The 23,075-nt window shown below is 37.2% G+C and overlaps 1 protein-coding gene across 4 annotated transcripts in view; it reads right to left on the reverse strand.

Annotated features, from left to right (window-relative positions):
• Positions 1–350: 350 nt before the first annotated feature.
• The window catches only part of jus (julius seizure), a 52,511-nt gene continuing 29,786 nt past the window's right edge, over positions 351–23,075 (reverse strand). The window contains exons 2-10 of one of the 4 annotated variants that reach the window (XM_034973729.2): positions 13,681–13,823; positions 12,110–12,262; positions 5,510–5,650; positions 4,239–4,353; positions 3,742–3,838; positions 3,178–3,262; positions 2,616–2,657; positions 2,386–2,449; positions 1,792–1,929 (exon numbers count right to left, since the gene is read on the reverse strand). In XM_034973729.2, the coding sequence (XP_034829620.1) occupies positions 2,415–2,449; positions 2,616–2,657; positions 3,178–3,262; positions 3,742–3,838; positions 4,239–4,353; positions 5,510–5,650; positions 12,110–12,262; positions 13,681–13,786 (774 nt within the window). In that variant the 5' untranslated portion in view covers positions 13,787–13,823 and the 3' untranslated portion in view covers positions 1,792–1,929; positions 2,386–2,414. Of the gene's footprint in view, positions 1,930–2,385; positions 2,450–2,615; positions 2,658–3,177; positions 3,263–3,741; positions 3,839–4,238; positions 4,354–5,509; positions 5,651–12,109; positions 12,263–13,680; positions 13,824–23,075 lie in introns of all 4 variants that reach the window. The other 3 variants (XM_034973727.2, XM_034973730.2, XM_034973728.2) reach the window with 3 other exon arrangements.

Raw genomic sequence — 23,075 nt, forward strand, 5'->3', positions numbered from 1 at the left:
ATCGGGGTATGGGTATGAGGCGGGGGATGTCTCGCACACCCGCGCGTCTCCGTTATCTATGGTCCGGTCTGTGTTATCTATGGGTTCGGTGCAGGTGTGAATTTTTGAATTCATCAATCTTTTTGAATTCACCCGCCACGACTTAATCCTATTGTTATTGCTAATGACGGTCTCAAGTGGAAACACGCCAGTTAATATTAAATGCACTATACATTAATTCATTAATGCCTTGGAGACAAATCGATTTCAATTGAAGTACTCATAGAAGATAAACATTTGCGGCTTCCTTTTCATAATAATAAATTCGAATGACTACTCTAAAATAAAAGCAGGGTGAAATAAAACACTACTCAGAAGTATAAGTTATAATAAAAGTTCATATAAGTAAATTACAGCATTTTTAATAGATATATAAACTAGCACAGTGTTCGAAATATATAATATCAGATTGTGAGCATAGTTATTCATTTAAAAAATACAAATAGCTTACTTCTTCGTATTTACGACTTGCATTATCCGAAAGTGACAGTGGTTTTTAATTGTACGGATCATACATCAATTCTTCCCCTAATTGCTGTTCGACCCGTACTTGATGATGATGATCTTTTATCTAGGATGCTTTTAATGATAGATTACAAGTTATTCCGAAGTAGATCTTCTAATTAGGTTACGACAAACGCTTGTGCGCTTCTGCGAAGTTCATTGGTCTAAGCTTCCGCAGTGCAAGCCTTAGTTCTAATATGTGTAAATTTCCCCGACTTTACACATCTCGTTACATTAGTAAGAAAACACTAAAAGGAGAAAACAAAACGGCCAATTTCTTAAAATCGATTCACAACTCTCTCTCATAGAAATGGTTTACGAAAAGCATCTCTTCATCCAGATTAAAGCTAAAATTCGAAAGTCTTAAATTTACTCTAAGCGGCATCGAAGCATTCCTTCTACAACTTATTACATCCATCCTAAATCAAATCTCAGAACACTCCCGTCTAAGGAGGTGGTCCCCGTAAATAAGTTTTAGATCTAATTTGTTTTGCTTACTTAGAACTGTGACCTAATTATACATCTAAGGCAGGGAATCACAAATCTAGCACTCTTACAAGAATATCGGAAAAAGAAGATCATTTAATTAATGCACTGTAACTTAATTTAATACTAGACTTTAACTATCCATAGCTACCAAAATGCCGGAAAGCATTATTCACCGCCAAAAAGCTAAAATTCTCCACTCATTATATTATTTTATTATCTAATTTATATATCTATGAATATCGTTGAATTTTTAAGTGCTTTATACTTATAATATAAATTGTGTCTATTTTTTGAATCGAGAGTAATAAGACTATTTGTAGATAAACTGTTATTATAAATCTATGTGTTTAATATATTATTTTATTTTATTTTACTCGCTTATATATTAATTTATGACTGACAAACTTCACGCATTTTATTAAGAGGCACTTTTTATGTGACTAAAGTTACACATACAATAGTGCTCCAATTTATTGCTACAAATGGCAAAAAGTCTTTATTATTTGTTTTTTTTTAAATATAAGCTAAATAATATAATGTCGAAGTTTATCACAAACATTGTAAGCATTTGGACTGAATGTTATTTCAACTTTCAAAACAATGCGTGGATTTTCCAGTCACATTCTTGTTTTAAAAAAGATTTTTACATTGTATCTTTTCCTTAAATTATTATAATCTTTAATTTTACCCAAAGCATTTTTCTCTTTGTTTTCGATACCTATATATTTATTTTAGTTGACGAATTTGTCACTTCTGTGTTTCCTAACGCCTAAGCATCAGGTGCACGTATTTCAACAGTTACTGATGTTGGTCCTTGAGTGGTAGGAGATCTCATTGTGGCAGATCTTAAGGAAGTGGCTGAATGTCCGCTACTAGCTCTCGATCCACGTCTTGAGCCTAAAGCAGAAAAACAATTTAATAACTACCAAAAATAAGATTCGCAATTCAAAGACATGCTCAGCCCAAAAACTTTTTATTAATGACTAGAATTTATCATGCTTCATAATGTCAGTATGAATATAATATCATGAGTTTCCTACTAAAAATCTCAAAACAAACTTTTTATGAGCAAGTTAAAACTATCTACTGATTTGTCATCTCTTAAGTTATTCCAGCTAATTAATCTTGCAAATTCTAATTATAATAACTATAATGTGTAAATTCAAAACCATACGTATTTACATGTGTCTGAAGTTAGGTTCATGGATTTTGTTACCAAAAACTTGTATATTTTTTGTACCATATGTAAGCTAGATAGTCACTTTTAGTAATAGTTATCTTAAATTGATCATGCTTTTTCAATAACTACTTATCTTTGGATCTGTTGTTGTTTAAAAAGAAGTAAAAGCAAACCTTGCGAAAGTTGTAAATTAAGATTTTCATCATTTTCTTTGGGCAGTCAGATGTTGACTTTGAACTAAAAAATAAGATTGAGCAAGAAAAATTATAGCATTCTTATCAAGACCGTTATGTTATATTAGTTTTATAGCATATTATTGCATAATAATATATTAAAGTTACATGCATATAGAACTGTATTTTAAATCGCAAACGAAGCAAAAATAAAATATAATCCAAGTAACCTGAAGGTTTTCGGTGTATCTGATGGCTTTGGTGGGGTCGTGCTGTCGATAGATGAAATATGTATGAGTCATATTGTGATATATTACCAAAATATAGCAAACATAAAATATAGGTGGTGAGAAATGCGAAATCAGGAAAATATAGAAGAAAAAGATATTTTACAGAAAAGTTAAGATAAGTATATTGATCACACTGAATCTTAAAAAAATTAGATATCTACCCTAAAATTACATTAATTTAGCAAGTATTTATAAAACTTAAGTTTACTTCATTTTTTCTTCGTGATAAATATTGAATAATCTTTTCAAATAACGAATCAAAGTTCAAATAAGATATTCATAATATTAAATAGACAATTAAAGCACAGCAATGAAGGCAATAATAACGTGAAGCCAATACAAACGGTTTAATTTAATTAATAAATACAATTTAAAAAAATAAAGTTTTCATGAGCAACACTTAGAAAGAGAATAAACGAAAATTCAAAATGAGAAACGAAGAGAATGTAAGAGTCAAGAAGATAAGAGTAGAAGATAAGAAGATTTATTATTCAACTAATACCAGGACTTGGAGAGTGAGGTCTGAGCTCTTGTTGACTCGCCTGCCTTGATGGTGGACGCATGCTTACACGTGAACCACGACGGTCCTGAAATTTGGTATTTAAACAACATTAAAGCTTATTTCAAATTACAGGATATATATTATACTATAGTCCGGTCAATATTGGCGTTCGTTGAAATGAGCGCCAACATTTTAAGGATAGCACGTCATGAAAATGATGAAAATTAAAAGTACTATTTATGCCAGTGAAATAGATAAGAAAAAAATTGAGGATAAAGATAAAAAAGAAGTGGTAAATCAACGATGAATTTCAATTAAGAGTCAAGAAACATGTTAATGTCGCAACGAACGATAAAATAAATAGAATGGTTGAAACATTGTTGCTTCGAAAGTTGTAAATTATAAAGCAAGCATCTCTTAATTCAATGATTACTAACTCACCTCAACTAAGAAACAAGACAGACACATAAATATCAGTGGTAGTAGAATAAAACTTGCTACGGTTTTCATTCTTTATGGAATTTTTTTACTGGAATTTTAAATCAGTTTAAAAGCATTATGTACCTGTGAGTGCAGAAGCTTTGAATCTCTGAGTAGCGATACGTTCATGAGGCGTGGATTTGGCGTGTTGAAAATAGTGCGGTTCTCCCTCCATCTGGCCCTGAAGTGTAAGATAACAATCTGTATATATAAAATTCAAAGTCCTGACTGACTGACTGACTTATATATCAACGCACTGAAACTGAAATTTGGAGGGTGTGATTTTTGTACAGACTAGGTATCCACTAAGAAAGGATTTTTCGAAATTCCATCCGTAAGAAGTTAAATGCGGGTAAGAAATTTTTGTAGTCCACATAGACCAAGTCGCAAGCATAATTTAGTCGTTATATATTTTTGATTAAATTTAAGCCACTGGATCTAGAATTCATTTTATTTTATTTATAAGACTACCAATATTTTGCCAATCTTGTTCGTGTGATATTAGTATACATATTTTCAAGTTAACTTATCTATTTGGGTACCCAAAATCATACATTTTAATTCAATACTTTCATGCTTACCTGCTGAACAAACGTAGCACGACGCAAATAATGACAAACATCAGAGCCATCCCGACCAACACACCAATCATAGCCGGGTCCAGAGTTCTTATCGGTTCGTCTATCTGCTTCACCGCTGGAAATACCATAATTTAAACTAAGTCAAGTTTTAACATTCATTTCAAAATTTAAAGTTCACACAGTCTAGGTATATCAGACTCAATAAAATTTGTGTTCAACAAATTAGGAGAACAGAAATTCGAAATGACTGTCTTAGGGTCAATTTGGTTCAGTTAGAACATTTTTATAGGAATCGGAATAACAATAGAACAAGGAGGTTAAGGATATAACAAGATTGAATCTTTGTCATCTCGTCACATTATTAATTGAATGAGCAAGTATCATTGAGGAAGTACTCACGGTTACAAACAAATACTCCATCAACGCTCATTTCAGCGACCATCTTGTAGAAACAGACGCAGCACTCGTTCCTGTGTTTAGTAAATCCATACCATCTCATTGAATTGTTCATTGAATGAGCAAGTATCATTGAGGATGTACTCACGGTTACAAACGAACGCTCCATCAACGCTCAGCACAGCGAACATGTCGTAGAGATAGACGCAGCACTCGTTCCTGTATTCAGTAAATCTATACCATCTCATTGAATTGTTCATTGAATGAGCAAGTATCATTGAGGAAGTACTCACGGTAACAAACAAACACCCCATCAACGCTCAGTTCAGCAACCATCTCGTAGAGACAGACGCAGCGCACGTTCCTGTGTTTAGTAAATCCATACCATCTCATTGAATTGTTCATTGAATGAGCAAGTATCATTGAGGAAGTACTCACGGTTACAAACAAACACTCCATCAACGCTCATTTCAGCGACCATCTTGTAGAAACAGACGCAGCACTCGTTCCTGTGTTTAGTAAATCCATACCATCTCATTGAATTGTTCATTGAATGAGCAAGTATCATTGAGGAAGTACTCACGGTTACAAACAAATACTCCATCAACGCTCATTTCAGCGACCATCTTGTAGAAACAGACGCAGCACTCGTTCCTGTGTTTAGTAAATCCATACCATCTCATTGAATTGTTCATTGAATGAGCAAGTATCATTGAGGAAGTACTCACGGTTACAAACAAACACTCCATCAACGCTCAGTTCAGCAACCATCTCGTAGAAACAGAGGCAGCGCTCGTGCCTGCATTCAGTCATCCGTACCATTTCATTGAATTATTCATTGAATGAGTAAGTATCATTGAGGAAGTAATACTCACGGTTACAAACAAACACTCCATCAACGCTCAGTTCAGCGACCATCTCGTAGAGACATACGCAGCGCTCGTTCCTGCATTCAGTCATCCGTATCATCTCATCGCATTGTTCATTGAATGAGCAAGTTTCGTTGATGCCAGCCGCTAGAATTAGAGACAACCAAACAGTAAAATTAAAAATAGAATAATATATTGCTTGACGCTATAAAAAAGTGGACTTGAGATGGATTTCTAAATGGTGCTTTAATTGTCCAACTGAACTGGCAATTAAATTCTCTACTTAAGTCTTTTGTTTTATATCAATAGTTAATAGTCCTTGTTCTGAGATAGTTAGTAATAATATCATAGATCAAACAGAACAAATCAATAGACCAAATAAGTTTTTTATTGAAACAAACTTTAACAATACAAGTTCTTTCGACTTGTCAAGTAAATTTACAATTGGTACCGAATGCCTTTCCTATCGAAAACAATCACCAAGAAATTCGATGGTTGCTCTTTTTCAAAGTACCTACGCCCCTAGCGGGCCAACGGCGGTGCCCAATATTACACCCTGGTGCACCCTTGAAGGTGGATTACACCCTTGGCGTCAAGTGGCAACCGGTGTAAAACAGAAGCCAACTCACTATACTTATCATGGAAGGGAAATGGCTCCGCATGATAAGGAAACCCGACCTCGTGTAACGGGATACGGCGAGGACAAAGAAGAAGAAGTCATATCGGAAAATAAATGAGTATATATCAGTGTGGTGGTTGCGTATCTCGCGACAGGCTTGCGACAGGCGTAAATCTCGCGATCATTGCTGTCCAACGTCCGGCTAGAGAGAGATAGCAATAGCCACAAAGTAAAACAAGAAGAAGAAGAGAGACAGCAAATAAACTGTCGCATTGCTACTGCTATCGCGTTGCTGTCGCTACTGCACCGTTTTACGTAATCACCCCACGGGCATTGTCTTTAAAAAGTTTACCATGCCTGTAGTATTACAATAGTTGAAGTAACTACCCTTATTGACTCATTTTAAGTTACTACCCCTATCCTTAATTATAATAAGTACACCTACATTAGTATTATTTATTAGTGGCCTATTGGCCACCATTGTACTTTTTTTCTATACATTGTTGCTATAATGGACAAATGTACTTAAAAAAAAATTTACTATAGAGTTTAACGACAATATTGTAAGTGCATTTGTGTGTAGCAACAGTCAATGGCTTCATTTCGTGGAATTTCCGTTGAATTTATTTTGTTAATACAATCATTTTGTGTTTGTCATAATTTCCAAGCTCTAACAATAAAACGATTTGTGCTTAGCAACATTGTTTCAACAAGTTTCCCCAACAAGTTTCTGCAATAAGTTTCTACAACAAGTTTCGGCAACAAGTTTTAACAACAAGTTTCGTCTACAAGTTTCAACAACAAATTTTGGCAATAAGTTGCGTCAACAAGTTTCAACAACAAGATTCGGCAATAAATTTCGGCAATTAACAAGTTTCAGCAACAAGTTTTTCAACAAGTTTCAACAACACGTTTCGGTAACAAGTTTCGACAACAAGTTTTAACAACTAGTTTCGTCAACAAGTTACAACAGCAAATTTCGGCAACAAGTTTTGTCAACAAGTTTCAACAACAAGCTTCGTCAGTAAGTTTCAGCAGCAAGTGTCGTCTGCAGAACAACAACAGAGCGAAGCATGGCTACGAGAAGTACAAGTGTTCCTACTGCGACAATCAGAGTGCTTCCAACATGTCGATAAGGGTAAGTACAGTACTACCACACTGCGGCAAAAGTTTCGGCAACAAGTTTCGTCAACAAGTTGCTGCAACAAGTTTCTGCAATAAGTTTCGTCAACAAGTTTCAACATCAAGTTTTCTAGGCAGCAATAACTGGATTGGTTATTAATTTGGGTCCATTTTTGGCCGTAATAATTATTGCACACTTTATTATCTGGACAAATAAATGTTTTATGTGTTTTTTTTTAATATATTTTGGTAACAACATTAAAATACTAATAGATATTTTATATAAACATATTTTTATATATATATAATAGGTATTTTATATATACATTTTTCACAATAATTGCCGTATTCCATAACGTATAACACCGCATTGGACACGCGACGCTCTACTTTGGACGCTGCATCGATCCAGTGCATTTTAAGGCTTCGACACACAAAGAGCATAGCAGCAACGGCAACCACGACATAGCAGCAGCCCACGGCCTCACAACAGGCGCAGAACAATCAGTGCGACAACACTTTATCGCGGCTTTTAGATCCAACAATTTAATTTTAGAAATAAGAAAGAATTAGGTATCTATTTGCATTTTGGAAGCATAAGCAAAAAGTATATAATATTATAGGTATAAAATACAAATTAACTACTTATTTTTAGATTTTTTTCTTTTGCTTTTGCTGTAAAACCTCGCTAAGAATTTACGTCAACGGATTTGCGAATGTCAAAAAACCCATACTCACGGAACAGAAATGTTCCGTGAATATTAGTAATATTATAAATGCGAAAGTGTGTCTGTCTCTCTGTCTGTCTATCTGCTAGCTTTTCACGGCTCAACCGTTCAACCGATTTTGACGAAATTTGGTACAGAGGTATTTTGCAACCCGGGGAAGAACATAGGCTACTTTTTATGCCAGAGTTCCCACGAGAAGTTTAGAAAGTTGTATCCTAAATCCACGCGGAGGTAGTTGCGGGCATCATCTAGTGTGGTATAAATTGCCGTATTTATTGTTTGCGTTGACTTAGAGGCTTGTTTTTTTACAGCATCAACCCTTAAATTCAAGTATTTGATAATAAACTATTGACCCACCACGCGTCCCTGAGAAAAAGGGTTTTACAAGACAGACCTTTACAAGGGTTTTTTTTTCCTAAAAAAGGTATGGAATCCTATAAAAAAGTCACATTGTGATCCCACCACGATGTCGTCGCGCGTCTTATGTGCCCAAGCCTTTTCTGTGCCCTACTCTATTTCAATAGTGGGAAAAAACTGGAACTTTCCCACCTGAAAGTATATTTATAATAATATCGCAATTGAGAATCTGTTCTACTTTTCAATTCCTTAGAAAGTAGCTTTCTCGTATTTTGTATATCAGTATTCTTATTATTAATGCGAAAGTGTGTTTGTTTGTTAGTTTGTTGGTATATTGGTTTGTTGGTTTATTGGTTCGTTGGTTTGTTGGTTTGTCCTTCAATCACGTCGCAATGGTGCAACGGATTGACGTGATTTTTGCATGATTATAGAAAAAGACCTGGAGAGTGACATAGGCTACTTTTTATCCCGGTAAATCAAAGAGTTCCCATGGATTTTTTTTTTAAAACCTAATTCCACGCGGACGAAGTCGCGGGCATCAGCTAGTCCTGAAATAAATACAATTCAGATTTGCTCAGCTTCTGATATCTGTATTGAATTCTATTCTCTCCATTTCTCCGTTACTGTATCGTACTATTTTTCTTTTGGATTATCTCGTAAAGTGGCTCTTGTACTGTATTATCTAAATGTATAAAAAGAAAAGCTGACTGACTGACTAACTGATCTATCAACGTACATATTTCAAACCAATATTTTACCCCCTTAGGGGTTGATTTTCCAAAATGCTTTCTTAGCGGATGTCTACGTCATAATAGCTATCTTCTTGCCAAATTTCAGCCGGATCCGTCCAGCAGTTTGAGCTGTGCGTTGATAGATCAGTCAGTCAGTCAGTCACCTTTTCCTTTTATATATATAGATTAGAAAAAAGCTTAAAGGTAGGGTGGGGTCATCTTTGGGTCCTTCCAGTTACATTTCTCTGTTTCCTACATTGACTTATATATTACTTCGTATGGAAAGGGCCATTGAACAAACAAAATGGCACCGATTCAGTGGTACTAATAGCACCAATGCCACATCAGTGACGTCTGGATTTCAAACGGATCGTTCATTAGTATCTAAGAGATAGCGCTGATTTATTTGGTTCCAAAACCGTGAAAAATTTTGTTCGCTTGGGCATATCTTGTCATTTATATCGATGGTTTCCTATCAAAACATTTACTTTGCAAACATTACCCTACAGTTAAGTGGACACAATCTCAAACATAAAAAGCACTTGAATTAATATTGCTCCAATTTTTTGTCCACAAAAAATCCCAAAGTTATCACAACCGGCTTTCCTTAACGACCAACCTTGTTCAAAAGCCAGTTCAATTTCGTTAAAATGAGCATTTCGGGTCTCCCCTTAAGTGTACTCTAAAAGAAAAACCAATTTGAATTCGTCAGCTTAGTCTTTCAAGCGATCTTTGTACCATCAACGTCTTATAGAGAGAGAGCCAGCGCGTACTAGACCTTCGTTATTTTATAAAACCGGCCAAGTGCGAATCAGACTTGCGCACTGAGGGCTCCGTAGTACAATCGTATTTGATCGACATTTTGCATGATAAATCTAAAACTACTGTCTAGATCTCGTTCAAACCAATTTTCGTTGAAAGTTTGCATGGTAGGTAATGTAGGTACATCATATATTTTTTTTTAGTTTTATTATTCTCTTATTTTAGAAGTTACAGGGGGGGGGGGGACATATTTTACCACCACTTTGGAAGTGACTCTCGCGCAAACTATTCTGTTTAGAAAAAAAATAAACTCAATAAACTCTAACTTTTTATATTTTCTTCGGAATAGTATTAGAAACCACGTTATGCAATGTCAGATACTTAGTATCGTGTTAAACCCCTGCAATTTATTAATTGACGTACTTTAACTGTATAAACAAAAACCAGCCAGGCGAGTCAGGTTCGCGCAATGAGGGTTCCGTACTACAGTTGTATTTTTTCGACATATTGCAGGATAATTCAAAAACTATGATATATAAAAATAAATAAAAATCTGTTTTAGAATGCACAGATGAAGACCTTTCATATGATACCCCACTTGATATAGTTATCTTACTTAGAAAATTGAAAATACCAATTATTAGTTTATAACAACAATTTTTTTTTTGTGTGATGCAACCCTAAATTTACGGTTTTCAGATTTTTCCCCAAATGTCAGCTATAAGATCTACCTACCTGACAAATTTCATGATTCTAGGTCAACGGGAAGTACCCTGTAGGTTTCTTGACAGACAGACGGACAGACGGACAGACAGACAGACAGACAGACAACAAAGTGATCCTATAAGGGTTCCGTTGTTCCTTTTGAGGTACGGAACCCTAAAAATTAATATAAACTGTACTAGATTTTACTTTCCTGATGGCGCCATTGAATTAAGCTGCATTTCATTCCATCCCCGTGGAAAACGAGTAATTAAGGAAAGTTTTCATTAAAAGTTTTTAAAACGCAGTATTTTTAATCCCAGTAGTCTATTTTTTATTCATTTTACTGTTCAGTAAACTTTTTGTAAATGTTTTTAAATAAATGAGAAATCCATATTATAAATGAGAAAGTGTGTTTGTTTGTTGATTGTTGGTTTGTCCTTCAATCACGTCGCAACGGAGCAACGGATTGATGTGATCTTTTGCTGAACATTCTGCTCTACACCTAATTTTGTTGTTGTCACCTGACGACCTCCCTGGCGCAGTGGTAAGCGCTGTGGTCTTCTTAGTGGGAGGGCCCGGGTTCGATTCCCGGCGGGGATTTAAAATTTTATAATTTCTAAATTTCTGGTCTGGTCTGGTGGGAGGCTTCGGCCGTAGCTAGTTAACACCCTACCGGCAAAGCCGTGCCGCCAAGCGATTTAGCGTTCCGGTAAGATGCCGTGTAGAAACCAAAGGGGTATGGGTTTAATAAAAACTGCCATACCCCTTCCAGGTTAGCCCGCTACCATCTTAGACTGCATCATCACTTACCACCAGGTGAGATTGCAGTCAAGGGCTAACTTGTATCTGAATTAAAAAAAAAAAATCTTCTTACTTTAAATATACGTCTTTTAAAGCTTTATAAATGTACATAGCCTTAGTAGGACATAAAAGCAGTATAAAAGGAGCTTCTTTGCATTCATACATTAGAGTATGATGGATGATTCGAAAGCTTCGCCTGGTATATTTTTAGGGCTCCGTACCTCAAAAGGAAAAACGGAACCCTTATAGGAACACTTTGTTGTCTGTCTGTCTGTCTGTCTGTCAAGAAACCTACAGGGTCCTTCCTGTTGACATAGAATCATGAAATTTGACAGGTAAGTAGGTCTTACAGCTGGCTTTAGGGGAAAAATCTGTAAACCGTGAATTTGTGCTTACATCACACAAAAAAAATTAAATTGTGGTCATGAACTAATCATTTGTATTTACAATTTTCGAAGTAAGATAACTATTTCAAGTATCATATTATTATGAAAGGTCTTCACCTGTGCATTCTAAAACAGACTTTTATTTATTTTCACGCATCATAGTTTTTGAATTATCGTGCAAAATGTCGAAAAAATACGAATGTAACCCGATGCCATCGTTGCGCGAGCTTGGCTCGCACTTGGCCGGTTTCTTCTACGGATACCCTCATTTCTGATTTGATAACATAGAGAAACCCTTAGTTATAGCACCTCCCATCTCCCGCTGAGTGACTGAGCTCTTTTATGAGGCTATAATTATTATATTAGTATTATTAGTATTGTGTTGTGCTACTTACGTCTCCCACATTTGTCGACGTGGTTGGTCGCTTGGAAGTCGGGGTGGCAGCGGCAGGTCTTGAGGATCGAGTCGCAGACCGACTCTGCGAAGCCGCAGTCCACCACAGTTGAGCAAGTGTCCCCGTACATCATGGTGCCACGTTTTGATGGATCTGTAGAATAACAGTCGAACTTAAGTAAATATTTTTACAGTTGGATTGAGTGATCATCATCATCATTCATTATCAACCCATCGCCGAGTCACTATTGAGACCGAGTCTCCTCTTAGTATTAGAATGGTTTGGTCATAGACTACCACGCCAGCCACGTGCGGATTGGCAGACTTCACACACCTTTGAGAACATTATGGTGAACTCTCAGGCATGCAGTTTTCATCACGATGTTTTCCTTCATGATTGAATTAAAACGAACATAGTACCGAAAAATTAGAGTTGCGTGTCCGGGATCGAACCTCGTACTGCCGACGACCGCTTTTGGCATTGAGCATAAAACTGGAATTTTGGGTTAATTAAATTTTTCTATCTATTAGATGCAACATATTATTGTATAAATTTATATATGTTGGTCTTACATTTAGGCTTCACTCACACCCTAGACCGCTGTTGAGCACAGCATAGCATAGTGAGTAGGTACAGTTTGTGGTTAAGCCAGTTGGAAAGTTTGTTCCACATACTGACTCACAATATGCAAACTAAACGTTTTTGTTCCTCCATTCTGTTGAACTATTGGTCGCCAACTTTGCGCGTCGAATATTCCAGGCGTGTTACAGGCGACACTCTGGATTTAATTTAACTTAAAGTTTCGGGAAAATTTTTGCCTAACAAAAATATATAAGAGCGATCAAATATACTGCAGTCCAATTTTTTGTCCAGTTGTAATCCTAATTGTTTTAAAAAGTTGCTGTTTACTGTAGAAAATATATTATAGAATAACCTTAAAAAAGCGGAGACGGTGATTTCAAGCTCAGCCGAGCAGAGTCTAAGCGTGAGTAGCGCCACCTGCCTCGAGCGCTGGATCCGCATAAGGCTCATTCGCTCGCCTGCTGACATAGGTACAGCCGGGAAACTCACCAAACACAGCGGAGGTGGCCACTTAAATCTAAGCCGAGCAGGGCCCGAGTGCTGAGCCTGCATACCGCTCACTCGCTCACGTTGATTCTGCCACACAGTTAACACACTCCGCTGCTTTTGGTAAGCAGCGGAGGTGGTGACTTCAAGCTCGACCGAGCAGGACTCGAGTGCGAATAGCGCCGCCCGCCTCGAGTGCTGAGCCCACATACCGCTCATTCACGTGCCTCACACAGCCGGGAAACTTACCAAACGCAGCGGAGGTGGTGACTTCAAGCTCGACCGAGCAGGACTCGAGCGCGAATAGCGCCGCCCGCGTCGAGTGCTGAGCCCACATACCGCTCATTCACGTGCCTGACACAGCCGGGAAACTTACCAAACGCAGCGAAGGTGGTGACTTCAAGCTCGGCCGAGCAGGACTCGAGCGCGTATAGCGCCGCCCGCGTTGAGTGCTGAGCCCACATACCGCTCATTCACGTGCCTGACACAGCCGGGAAACTTACCAAACGCAGCGGAGGTGGTGACTTCAAGCTCGGCCGAGCAGGGCCCGAGCGCGAGCAGCGCCGCGAGCGCAGCGAGCGCCGCCCGCCTCGAGCGCTGGGCCCGCATCCCGCTCACTCGCCCGCGTCACATACCAACACACAGCCTGGAAAATAGAAGGTAAGTACTGTTATTCTATGACTTAGTATGATATGAACAGAAACGGTAGTGTTTTATTAGTCAATTGCCACCTTAATAAGCGGTTTTGAAATAATAAGTGGCAGTTTAGTGCTAAACATCGATGTTGCTACATTGTAATTCAAATATCTTGTCGCTGAAATGCGTAAAAAGTGCACCATACGTGGTCTATACGACCTTGTCACCGCAAATTGACAATGAAATTGTTGAAAATAAAAACTTTACCTACATTAACTCGTAATCACACATGTTTGTTTTTTTAAATTCACCTATTAATTCTACAAGTATTTCGTATCACATCTCGTTTTACCATCATTGCATTGTAAGGAAACTACATTTGCTCTGACATGCTGAACTATTTTTAACAGAAATCATGATAATAGAGAAAACCTAACTAAAGAATTACTTAAGCGCTGGGCTAATCGCGTCGCTTACTCTTTTCTCTGAGAAGGTTTCTGCGATTTATCTTTGCTTAAACTAAGGATAACTAAAGTACCTTTTATTTTTTATTTTTTTCTCTCGTGAGGAAAATCCATCATGGCTACCACTGACCACGGGGGTGCACTGTGGTTATGTCGGACTCCTACCGACTAAAAACCTCACGAAGTTCCAGCCCACCGTTAATGACGGAGCACAAGGGACCAGCCAGCGGATGTCCGCCGCAGCAGACCCACCACTGGGGCACTACGTGCTTGTACATTTTATTCCCACGCGAATAATACACAAATTTTTAAGAGGAGTTCAGGCTCGTTTTAATAATTACACTCAAATATTTAACATAGACCAGAAAAGTCGCCATTATTATAATTATTTAAAGCGCTGAAATTGCTAGGCTGAAAGTATTTCAGTCATTCAACCACGCCCGTTGCTTTAAGCATTCATAGAACGTTCCGAGTTAAGAGGCTTAGGGGACTAAGTGGGCGAGATGACGGCATAACGAGCTTTATTGCTGCTGGGATTTAGATCCGTGATGCAGTCTTTTGTAAGCTATCTTGCCTTGTAATAAGATTATTAGCATCTATCTCCAAGCGGTAAGTGCACGGGTATAGAACCACAGATTGATGGACCTTAAAACTTAACAAACAAGCAGACAGACTCACTTTCATTTATAATATTAGTATGGTAGTATGTATGACATATGGATCCGAGACATGGTCGCTAACTATGGGCCTCATAAGAAACTTCAGAGTCACTCAGCAGGCAATGGAGAGAGCTGCTTGGAGTTTCTCTACGTGATCAAATCAGAAATGAGGAGATCTGTAGGAGAACTAGAGTAACCGACATAGCTCAACGGATTGCGAAGCTGAAGTGGCAATGGGCAGAGCACATAGTTCGTAAAACCGGTAGACGTTGGGGTCTCAAGGTGCTGGAATAACGTCCTCGCACGGGAAGACGCAGCGTTGGAAGGTGGACGGACGACACGCTGGATTCAGGCGGCGCAAGACCGTGGCGTGTGGAAGTCTCTATGTCCAGCAGTGGGCGTCTATCGGTTGTTGATGATGATGATGAGTATGTATGAACTATGCAGACAAAATCATATATCAGAACATCTTTCTATAAAACCTACCCCAGCTATTGGTCAGTTAGAAAATACAGGGTGTTAGTATAAGGTAGGTAAGTATAATTTCCCTACTAACTGCTCTCAAAATAACATTTTGTATACAAAACTAAACGTCTAAGTTACTAAGCTTTCCGAAATCCAAACAGATCGTTACAATTTTTTACCGCCCCAATATTTTCTTAAACTTTTAAAAGTTCTAAAGACTTTCTTCCGAGAGTTCGAAAAACTTTTAAACTATTGCTATTACTTAGAAACCAAGTTATTCCGTTCACGTTTCTAAATATATATTATCTCATGTTTGTTTACGATCACGATCGATTCAGATGAGAGGCAGATTAAATCGTAATCGACGGGTATAGAGCAGTTTTGTAAGACATTGCATCCTCTAGTATAAGACATCTCCCTGTATCACTACCCCCAATTATAAATGCGAAAGTTTGTTTGTTTGTTGGTTTGTCCTTCAATTACGTCGCAACGGAGCAACGCATCGACGTGATTTTGAAGAGTGACATGGCTACTTTTTATCCCGGAAAATCAAAGAGTTCCCACGGGATTTTTAAGACCTAAATCCACGCGTTCGAAGTCGCGAGCATCAGCTAGTCTGATATAAAATATTAACACTAAAAGACAGATTTTTCAGCCGTAAAAGAGCTCAATAAACTTCCGTTTATGAAGTTCGTTCAACCCTGCAAACGGTAGGCGTAAATTTTTATTACTAATTCAACATCCCCCAGCGGATCACAGATAAAGTTTTTTTTTTTTTTTATCTTTTATTAACAGGCTTTTACATGTATGTACCGTGTATGACTGTATGTCAGCCCAGATGAAGTTGATAGCTTTTATTTACATAACACGGTCTTTATTAAAATATCTAAAATTGCTTTATCGCATCGCAATTCGCAATACAGAAATGATGTTCCTATTAGAATACCTACTAGAGGAATAATTATCTCTCTACCCATCTTACATAGACGTACCTAAGGTAGATGTTAGGACACAGATTAAAAATATAGGACTACAATAAAATACATATTACATAAACATATTTCACATTTCTATATATTTAGGCACAGTTTATCAAGGCACAGTATATTTAGACAGAGTAAAAGCATATCCAGCGTCAATTTGTGATAGACATAAAGCTCAACTGGTGACCTAGTCCCTATTAGAACTAGCTTATTCCCGCGACTTAGTCCGCTTGGAGTACACAAACTTCAAACTCCTTTACCCCCTTAGGGTTTTAATTTTCAAAAATTCTTTCCAAGCCAATATGTCTCCAGCTATTTGCAGCCCGATCCGTCCAGTAGTTTGAGTTGAGCGTTAATAGATCAGTCAGTCAGCTTTCCCTTTTCCTTTTATATAAGTATCTTTTTAGATAATGTATACCTACCAATCGGGTTTATGCCTATGTTACTCTCCAGGTCTTAATCTATACCGATGCAAAAAATCACGTCAATCCGTTGCACCGTTGCGACGTGATTGTAGGACAAACCAACAAACCAACAAACAAACACACTTTCGCATTTATAATAAGGGTTTATTTGCATACCTAGTCTAACGGAAAATTGCTAACAATAATTTCGTTAGTAATGTTAATGAGCTATTTATGGTAAACTCCGAAATCATATTGAAATCAGAATTAAGTACTCCAACTAGCTTAGGTTCAGTTGCACGGCAGGTGGATAAAATTACGTTAGGGTTAGTATGAAACTGTGAGGCAAAATTGGTGTCAAAAAAGGACCTCTAACACGACTATCGATATCACGACTTATAAACTTCACATAACTGTGTCAAATTATAAAACGCACAGTGATTTTTAATTTAAGGCGAGTCACCGAGGCTAAGCAGAAAAAACTGGTTTGCTAGATCAAATGTTTTAGGTATTTACTATTAAATAATGGCCTTGCTAACAATATACAATATACCTAAAGACATTAAGTAAGAAGTACTTCACTAGATCAAATAAAATCTTGAAATAAGCCAAAATAAAAGTCTAAAACGAATTATTTAATACTAAAATTTCTGACTTGGCAAATAATTTTCATATGGAAATATTTGTCTTTAAGTACTACAGAGAACCTGCTAAATTTTGGTTTTCAACAGGACTTCTATAATTTATTAAATTTAAATTTAACGTTTGAAACACAGAATTTGAACGTTGCCAAGCGGTTTACTTCAAAGCCGCGCTGTCCGCCTCGGTGACTCGCCTTAACTCAAATAGAGCTTTGGCCTCCCAAAGGTATAAGTAGTTCACGTAATTGATTCATCAATCATTTGTAAATGAAAAAATATGTAACTTGGGAACGGCTGAACAGTTCTTGACACAGAAAAACAATTTTGCTTGAAAAATCATGAAAGTGACTTACAGTGATAAAATTAGGTCGTTAGCTTTGGGTTTGTTTGTTTTGGAAGACTACTCAGTTGGCAAATAGGTATGTAAAAGGCTTTGTGAATAATATTCAGGAAACCGTATCTACGTACAGTTCTTGCAATTCACGAAGGCGAGTGAACTTTACTTATGGTTACGTCGTATACATAGACATTGCGTAAGTGTGCGTGCATGTCGGACCAATCAGTCGCGAGCAAGCACTCGCAAACGCACACATTTACTGTACCTTACTTATACCGATACAACTTAACACAAGCATAAGCCACTCGCCCTCGTGAAATGCAAGAACTATACCAAAACATTTTTTGAAAAAAAAAACAGTAAGTACCTACTGGTACGCCATTTGTAACAATGGTACTTCTATTCAGGGTTGCCATTGTTTTAAAAGCGTTTAAAATTAAAAAAAAAAAAAAAAAAATAGACAATTTTTTAATCAATGTTTTGCAAATACGTTTTGCTTATTTAAACTATTTTTTCCATCCTATTTCTAGTAACTATCTCATTGATCAAGTACTAATTTTCAGTGATACTATACCATAGTATTGAAAATTATGAAAAGTTTTGCACAACAAAGTCACAAAGTTCGCTGGAACCATTATAGAGCAACAAGACCTCTCGACCCCTGCATTGATTGGCGCGGGGTTTCCCGCGCGTGACACACGCACGTTTCAATTATTTTTATTATACCTACTGTTCCGACTAGCCGAGTCCGAAGTTAACCCAACAATCGGTAGCTACGATAAGCTTCTCTCTCTTATGGGCTTTTAGCTTTATAGACGTTGTTACTTAAATATAGGTAAGTTATTTAAGACGTCGACCAGAAGCGGCGTAGTTGCGGGGAATCGTTTCGCGCGTTGTTTCAGAATGATGCAAAACAGGAAAAGAGGATTCATACCGCTCCATTTCCCTTGTACTTGAACACGCAACCAAGGATTCTCTAGTATCTCGACTCGCTCGAATGACGCGCGATATAATATGTGCGAGTTAAGAGTCGGGCGTGGGTACCTCAACCTACTTCCACACGCGATTTACGCGCTCTTTGTAAATTTGCGATCCGAGACATGGTTGCTAATAGAGTGTAAATTCGGCAAATCTTAGGCAAACATTCGTTAGTGGGGCCCGGCGTCAACCGTAGACATTCGTAAAATATTCGTCAAACTTTTGTGTTGAGGCGGCAATTTGGCCCGCATCAAAGGAAATAGGTGGCAATTTTGACCGCATCAAAGAAAATTTGTTGCACCACATTCGCCGAATGTGGTGGTTCCACTGGCAACTGGCTAGAAGATTTGCCGTTTGGCGAACTTTCGCTAAACTCGCCCAAGCTCGAAACATTCGCGCAATGGGGCCACTCCACAACTGAGTTACTCAGCTCTAGCTTATGCCCGCGACTTCACCCGCGTGGACTATATAAATTCCAAACCCCTATTTTACCCCTTTAGGGGTTGAATTTTCAAAAACCCTTTCTTAGCGGATGTCTACGTCATAATAGCTATCTGCGTGCCAAATTTCAGCCGGATCCGTCTAGTAGTTTGAGCTGTGCGTTGATAGATCAGTCAGTCAGTCAGTCACCTTTTCGTTTTATATATTTAGATAAGGACGCTTGGACAGCTCCTCTATCACAATGAAGAAGGGCTACTTATCAATATTTATAATAATTTTTACTGCTATTTTTTAACTTACAACTGTAAAATTAATTTATTTTATCGTTATGTTTTCTATTGACAATGAGTTGACGTTTAAAAAGTGTGCTATAATATGTAGGTACTTACTTTGAATAAAATATTGAATTCTGATTCTGATTCTGATTAGTGCTAAACGTACCAGAACGCAAGTAGTTAAATCGAATAGATTAACATTAACTTCGACTTTAAGCCGCAGAGAGAACAATTAGTTTTAAGTAAAATCATTTTTTAACCGACTTCAAAAAAAGGAGGAGGTTCTCAATTCGTCGGAATCTTTTTTTTTTTTTTTTTTTTTTTATGTATGTTCCCCGATTACTCGAAAATGCCTGGACCGATTTTGAAAATTCTTTTTTTGTTTGAAAGGGTACACTTCAAAGTTGGTCCCATTTCAATTTGGTGAAGATCTGATGAACATCTTCGAAGATAGATACTGGAACTCCTCAACGGATAAGAGTAAATTGCTCGCGATCAGTGTAATAGCTTAGTAAACAATAGATTTTTAACCAGTCATAGCATAATTCCATGGGGCCACTAAAAATTGTGAAATAAAAAAATTTTACAAAAAAAATAAAAACCGACTTCGTTACACAAACACTAAAAATTGAAAAATAATTTAATTTATTACCGAATATATTATTTATACAAGAGGTAATATAGTTCCATAATAATATTTTTTGGGGTCGGTGCCAATGAGGTGCCATTGTGGAGTCCCATAAAAATATGAAGTCTAGACGATTCGCGCAGCTAAAGCTAATTGGCACCGGCACCAAAAATATTATTATGGAACTATATTACCTCTTGTATACATAATATATTCGGTAATAAATTAAATTATTTTTCAATTTTTAGTGTTTGTGTAACGAAGTCGGTTTTTATTTTTTTTGTAAAAAATTTTTTTTAAATTCAGATACAAGTTAGCCTTTAGAAAATATAAAATTCCAAATCCCTGCCAGGAATCGAACCCGGGACCTCCTATAATAAGACCACAGCGCTTACCACTGCGCCAGGGAGGTCGTCAAAAAATTTAATTTTTAATCATTAATTTATTCAACAGTTCAATCTGTTGTAGACTTGTTTCAGTGTTGTTTCAAATTTACGGTGTAGGTATTTTATTAGCTAGGGTTAGTGATTCAATGTTTGCTGAGTATTTACACAGCCTTGCTATAAAATCTAGACGCTAGGTCTAGGTTTTTGGCTTTGTAGATTATACATCAAGGGGTCTAGTTTCGGGTCAGGTCAAAAACTTATTTGGGTTTTACCTACTATAATACGTCAATGGGGGTTTTACACGACTGCCGAAGTGACATAGGCTACTTTTATCCCGGAAAACCAAAGGGTTTCCATGGGATTTGTAAAAACAAATCCACGCGGACGAAGTCGCGGGCATCAGCTGGTAAACTAATACAGCTCAGATTAAACTTTACAACAACCAAAGTATGCCAATTATGTCCTAGTTAAAACTTATACTTAGGCATAGTTTTTTTTAAAAAAGAATGTTAGCCAAGTTAATTGCTGACTAATATTCCCCTTTCCCCTCCAATTAGGTAAGCGTAAAGCTTGTGCTAGGAGTAGGTACGACAATAGTGCAACAGTTGGGATTTGAACCGGCGACCTTTCGGTTTTTAGTCCGTTCCTTCAACCGTTGAGCTATCGAGGCTATTTTGCAACTTTATTTGTATCAGAGCTATTTATTTCAACCTACTTACTTAGTTGTTTTTACACTACAAGCTTACTCTGACTGTATAATAAAATAACACATTTCATGACCTCACTTTGAAAATTATTTTAGTCAAGGCCGTTTTTTGATTGTAGGTGGAAACAATGCTTTGTGTAGACCCTGTTTTACTTTGCACATTATTCACTACAACAATATAATATATAGCATTGTTTTTGTTTCCCCATTATCCTAAGGCAAAGGTAGAGCAAAACCTTAATAATTATGCTCTGAAACTTGGGTGATTTTTTTTCTAGGCACATGAATGTTGAGATGGATGTCTGGTGTGAATGGATAAGATAATGTATGAATAAATAATACAGAATGTCACCAGAAAGCTGGCAAAAACTAAACGTTATTGTTATATTACCTAAACACAATCCAATACCAATATAAGCATTTGTCTCATTTTATAGTTTTAGTGATTTAGTATTTTTCAAACCCGCAATGTATAGCGTGCAAAACTCGGATCAACGTCCCACCTACGACGCGGCATTGACTCCGAGTGCCTACATACGCAAAGTCCGTTGTCCTCTAGTGTCAGTCATATGTTTTATTTTATTTGCAATATTATATCGTAAACTTTTGCAAAATATGGGTTTTTTTTTACTTTTTCACGTTTTTTTTTTGGTATTATATCAGTAATCATCAGTAAAATCATCTGTCTTTGTTTTTGCCAACGTTCTAGTTACACCCTGTATAAGGGAAAGTTTGAAAGTAGAGCCAACAATGGTAGAAAAGATGAGGGGTAATAGGCCTGCATGGTATAGGCATATTCCTAATGCGAAGGGAAGTATGCAATGACGTAGGTTAGGTATTCATCACGCCAAAACAAACGAGAACTTTCACAGAGACATGGAAGCTAAAAACAAAGGTTCGCTGCCAACAAAGTGTATAGAGTGTCACCAATTTTGTCTCGACAGAGACGCGCTGTTACACTGTTTTTACTTCACAAGTTGTTTCCAGTACGCTTAGTATAAGATTTTACGTCTCACCAAACGTTGCTAGAATTCGAGAGAGAAACACAATACCGTTTAAGTAAAATGGACCTAAACAGCCTTGAATTGAAGTCAAAAATTCAATGCCTGGTGATGTGTTTATGAAAAGACTGTAATTATTACTGGCACTGGTTTATTTTAACTATGTACAATTTACACAGGATTGATGTGTACAATGTGTTCGCCCGATGCACCGCGAATGCATTCTCCGTTTTGAAGCGAAGACAGGTGTCGGCTGGCACTTTAGGCACTTTAGTGCAGTTGCACTATACAATGCCACTGATTTTAATTGCGCAACGCTTCCGCTTGGAGCGCTGGCTGTGTGTAGACAAACTTGAGCTTTTTACTATTATGCGGAAGGTTTTCGACACTCGAATACTATCAACGTTCGTGAGACATAAAATCTCGTACTAAGCGTACAGCTATTCTCTTTGTATTTTCGTTTTGTGAGAATGTATTTAGAACCTAAAATCTAAGAGTCGAAATTTCGCTTTGTCAAGTTGTATGCGAAAACTCCTACCATTATGACTGTTATTAATGGAAAAGGCATCACGACCCTCACCAATAACTATACCTTATCTTCTAGGGTAATACAGATCTTCTTACATCCTATTTACAGCCTCTTAAGACGCCGGCAAAGACAAGGTCCCTGATTTCTAATGGCACTCGGACGTGGACTCACTGGCACTTTTAAGAACATTAGGTATGTTATGGAAAACTCGCAGACCTCTAATACGCTTATCCATTTAAATAGCTAATTCATAATACGTGCTCTTAGCTAATGCGTCTCTTAAGATTTAATCAGATACGTAATTTCCTAACTCCCTTTAATATTAATGGAGATTAAATTGCACGGCCGGATGCTGAGTAGATGAG

Source organism: Maniola hyperantus, chromosome 12, assembly GCF_902806685.2.
Source record: "Maniola hyperantus chromosome 12, iAphHyp1.2, whole genome shotgun sequence".
Classification (NCBI taxonomy): domain Eukaryota; kingdom Metazoa; phylum Arthropoda; class Insecta; order Lepidoptera; family Nymphalidae; genus Maniola; species Maniola hyperantus.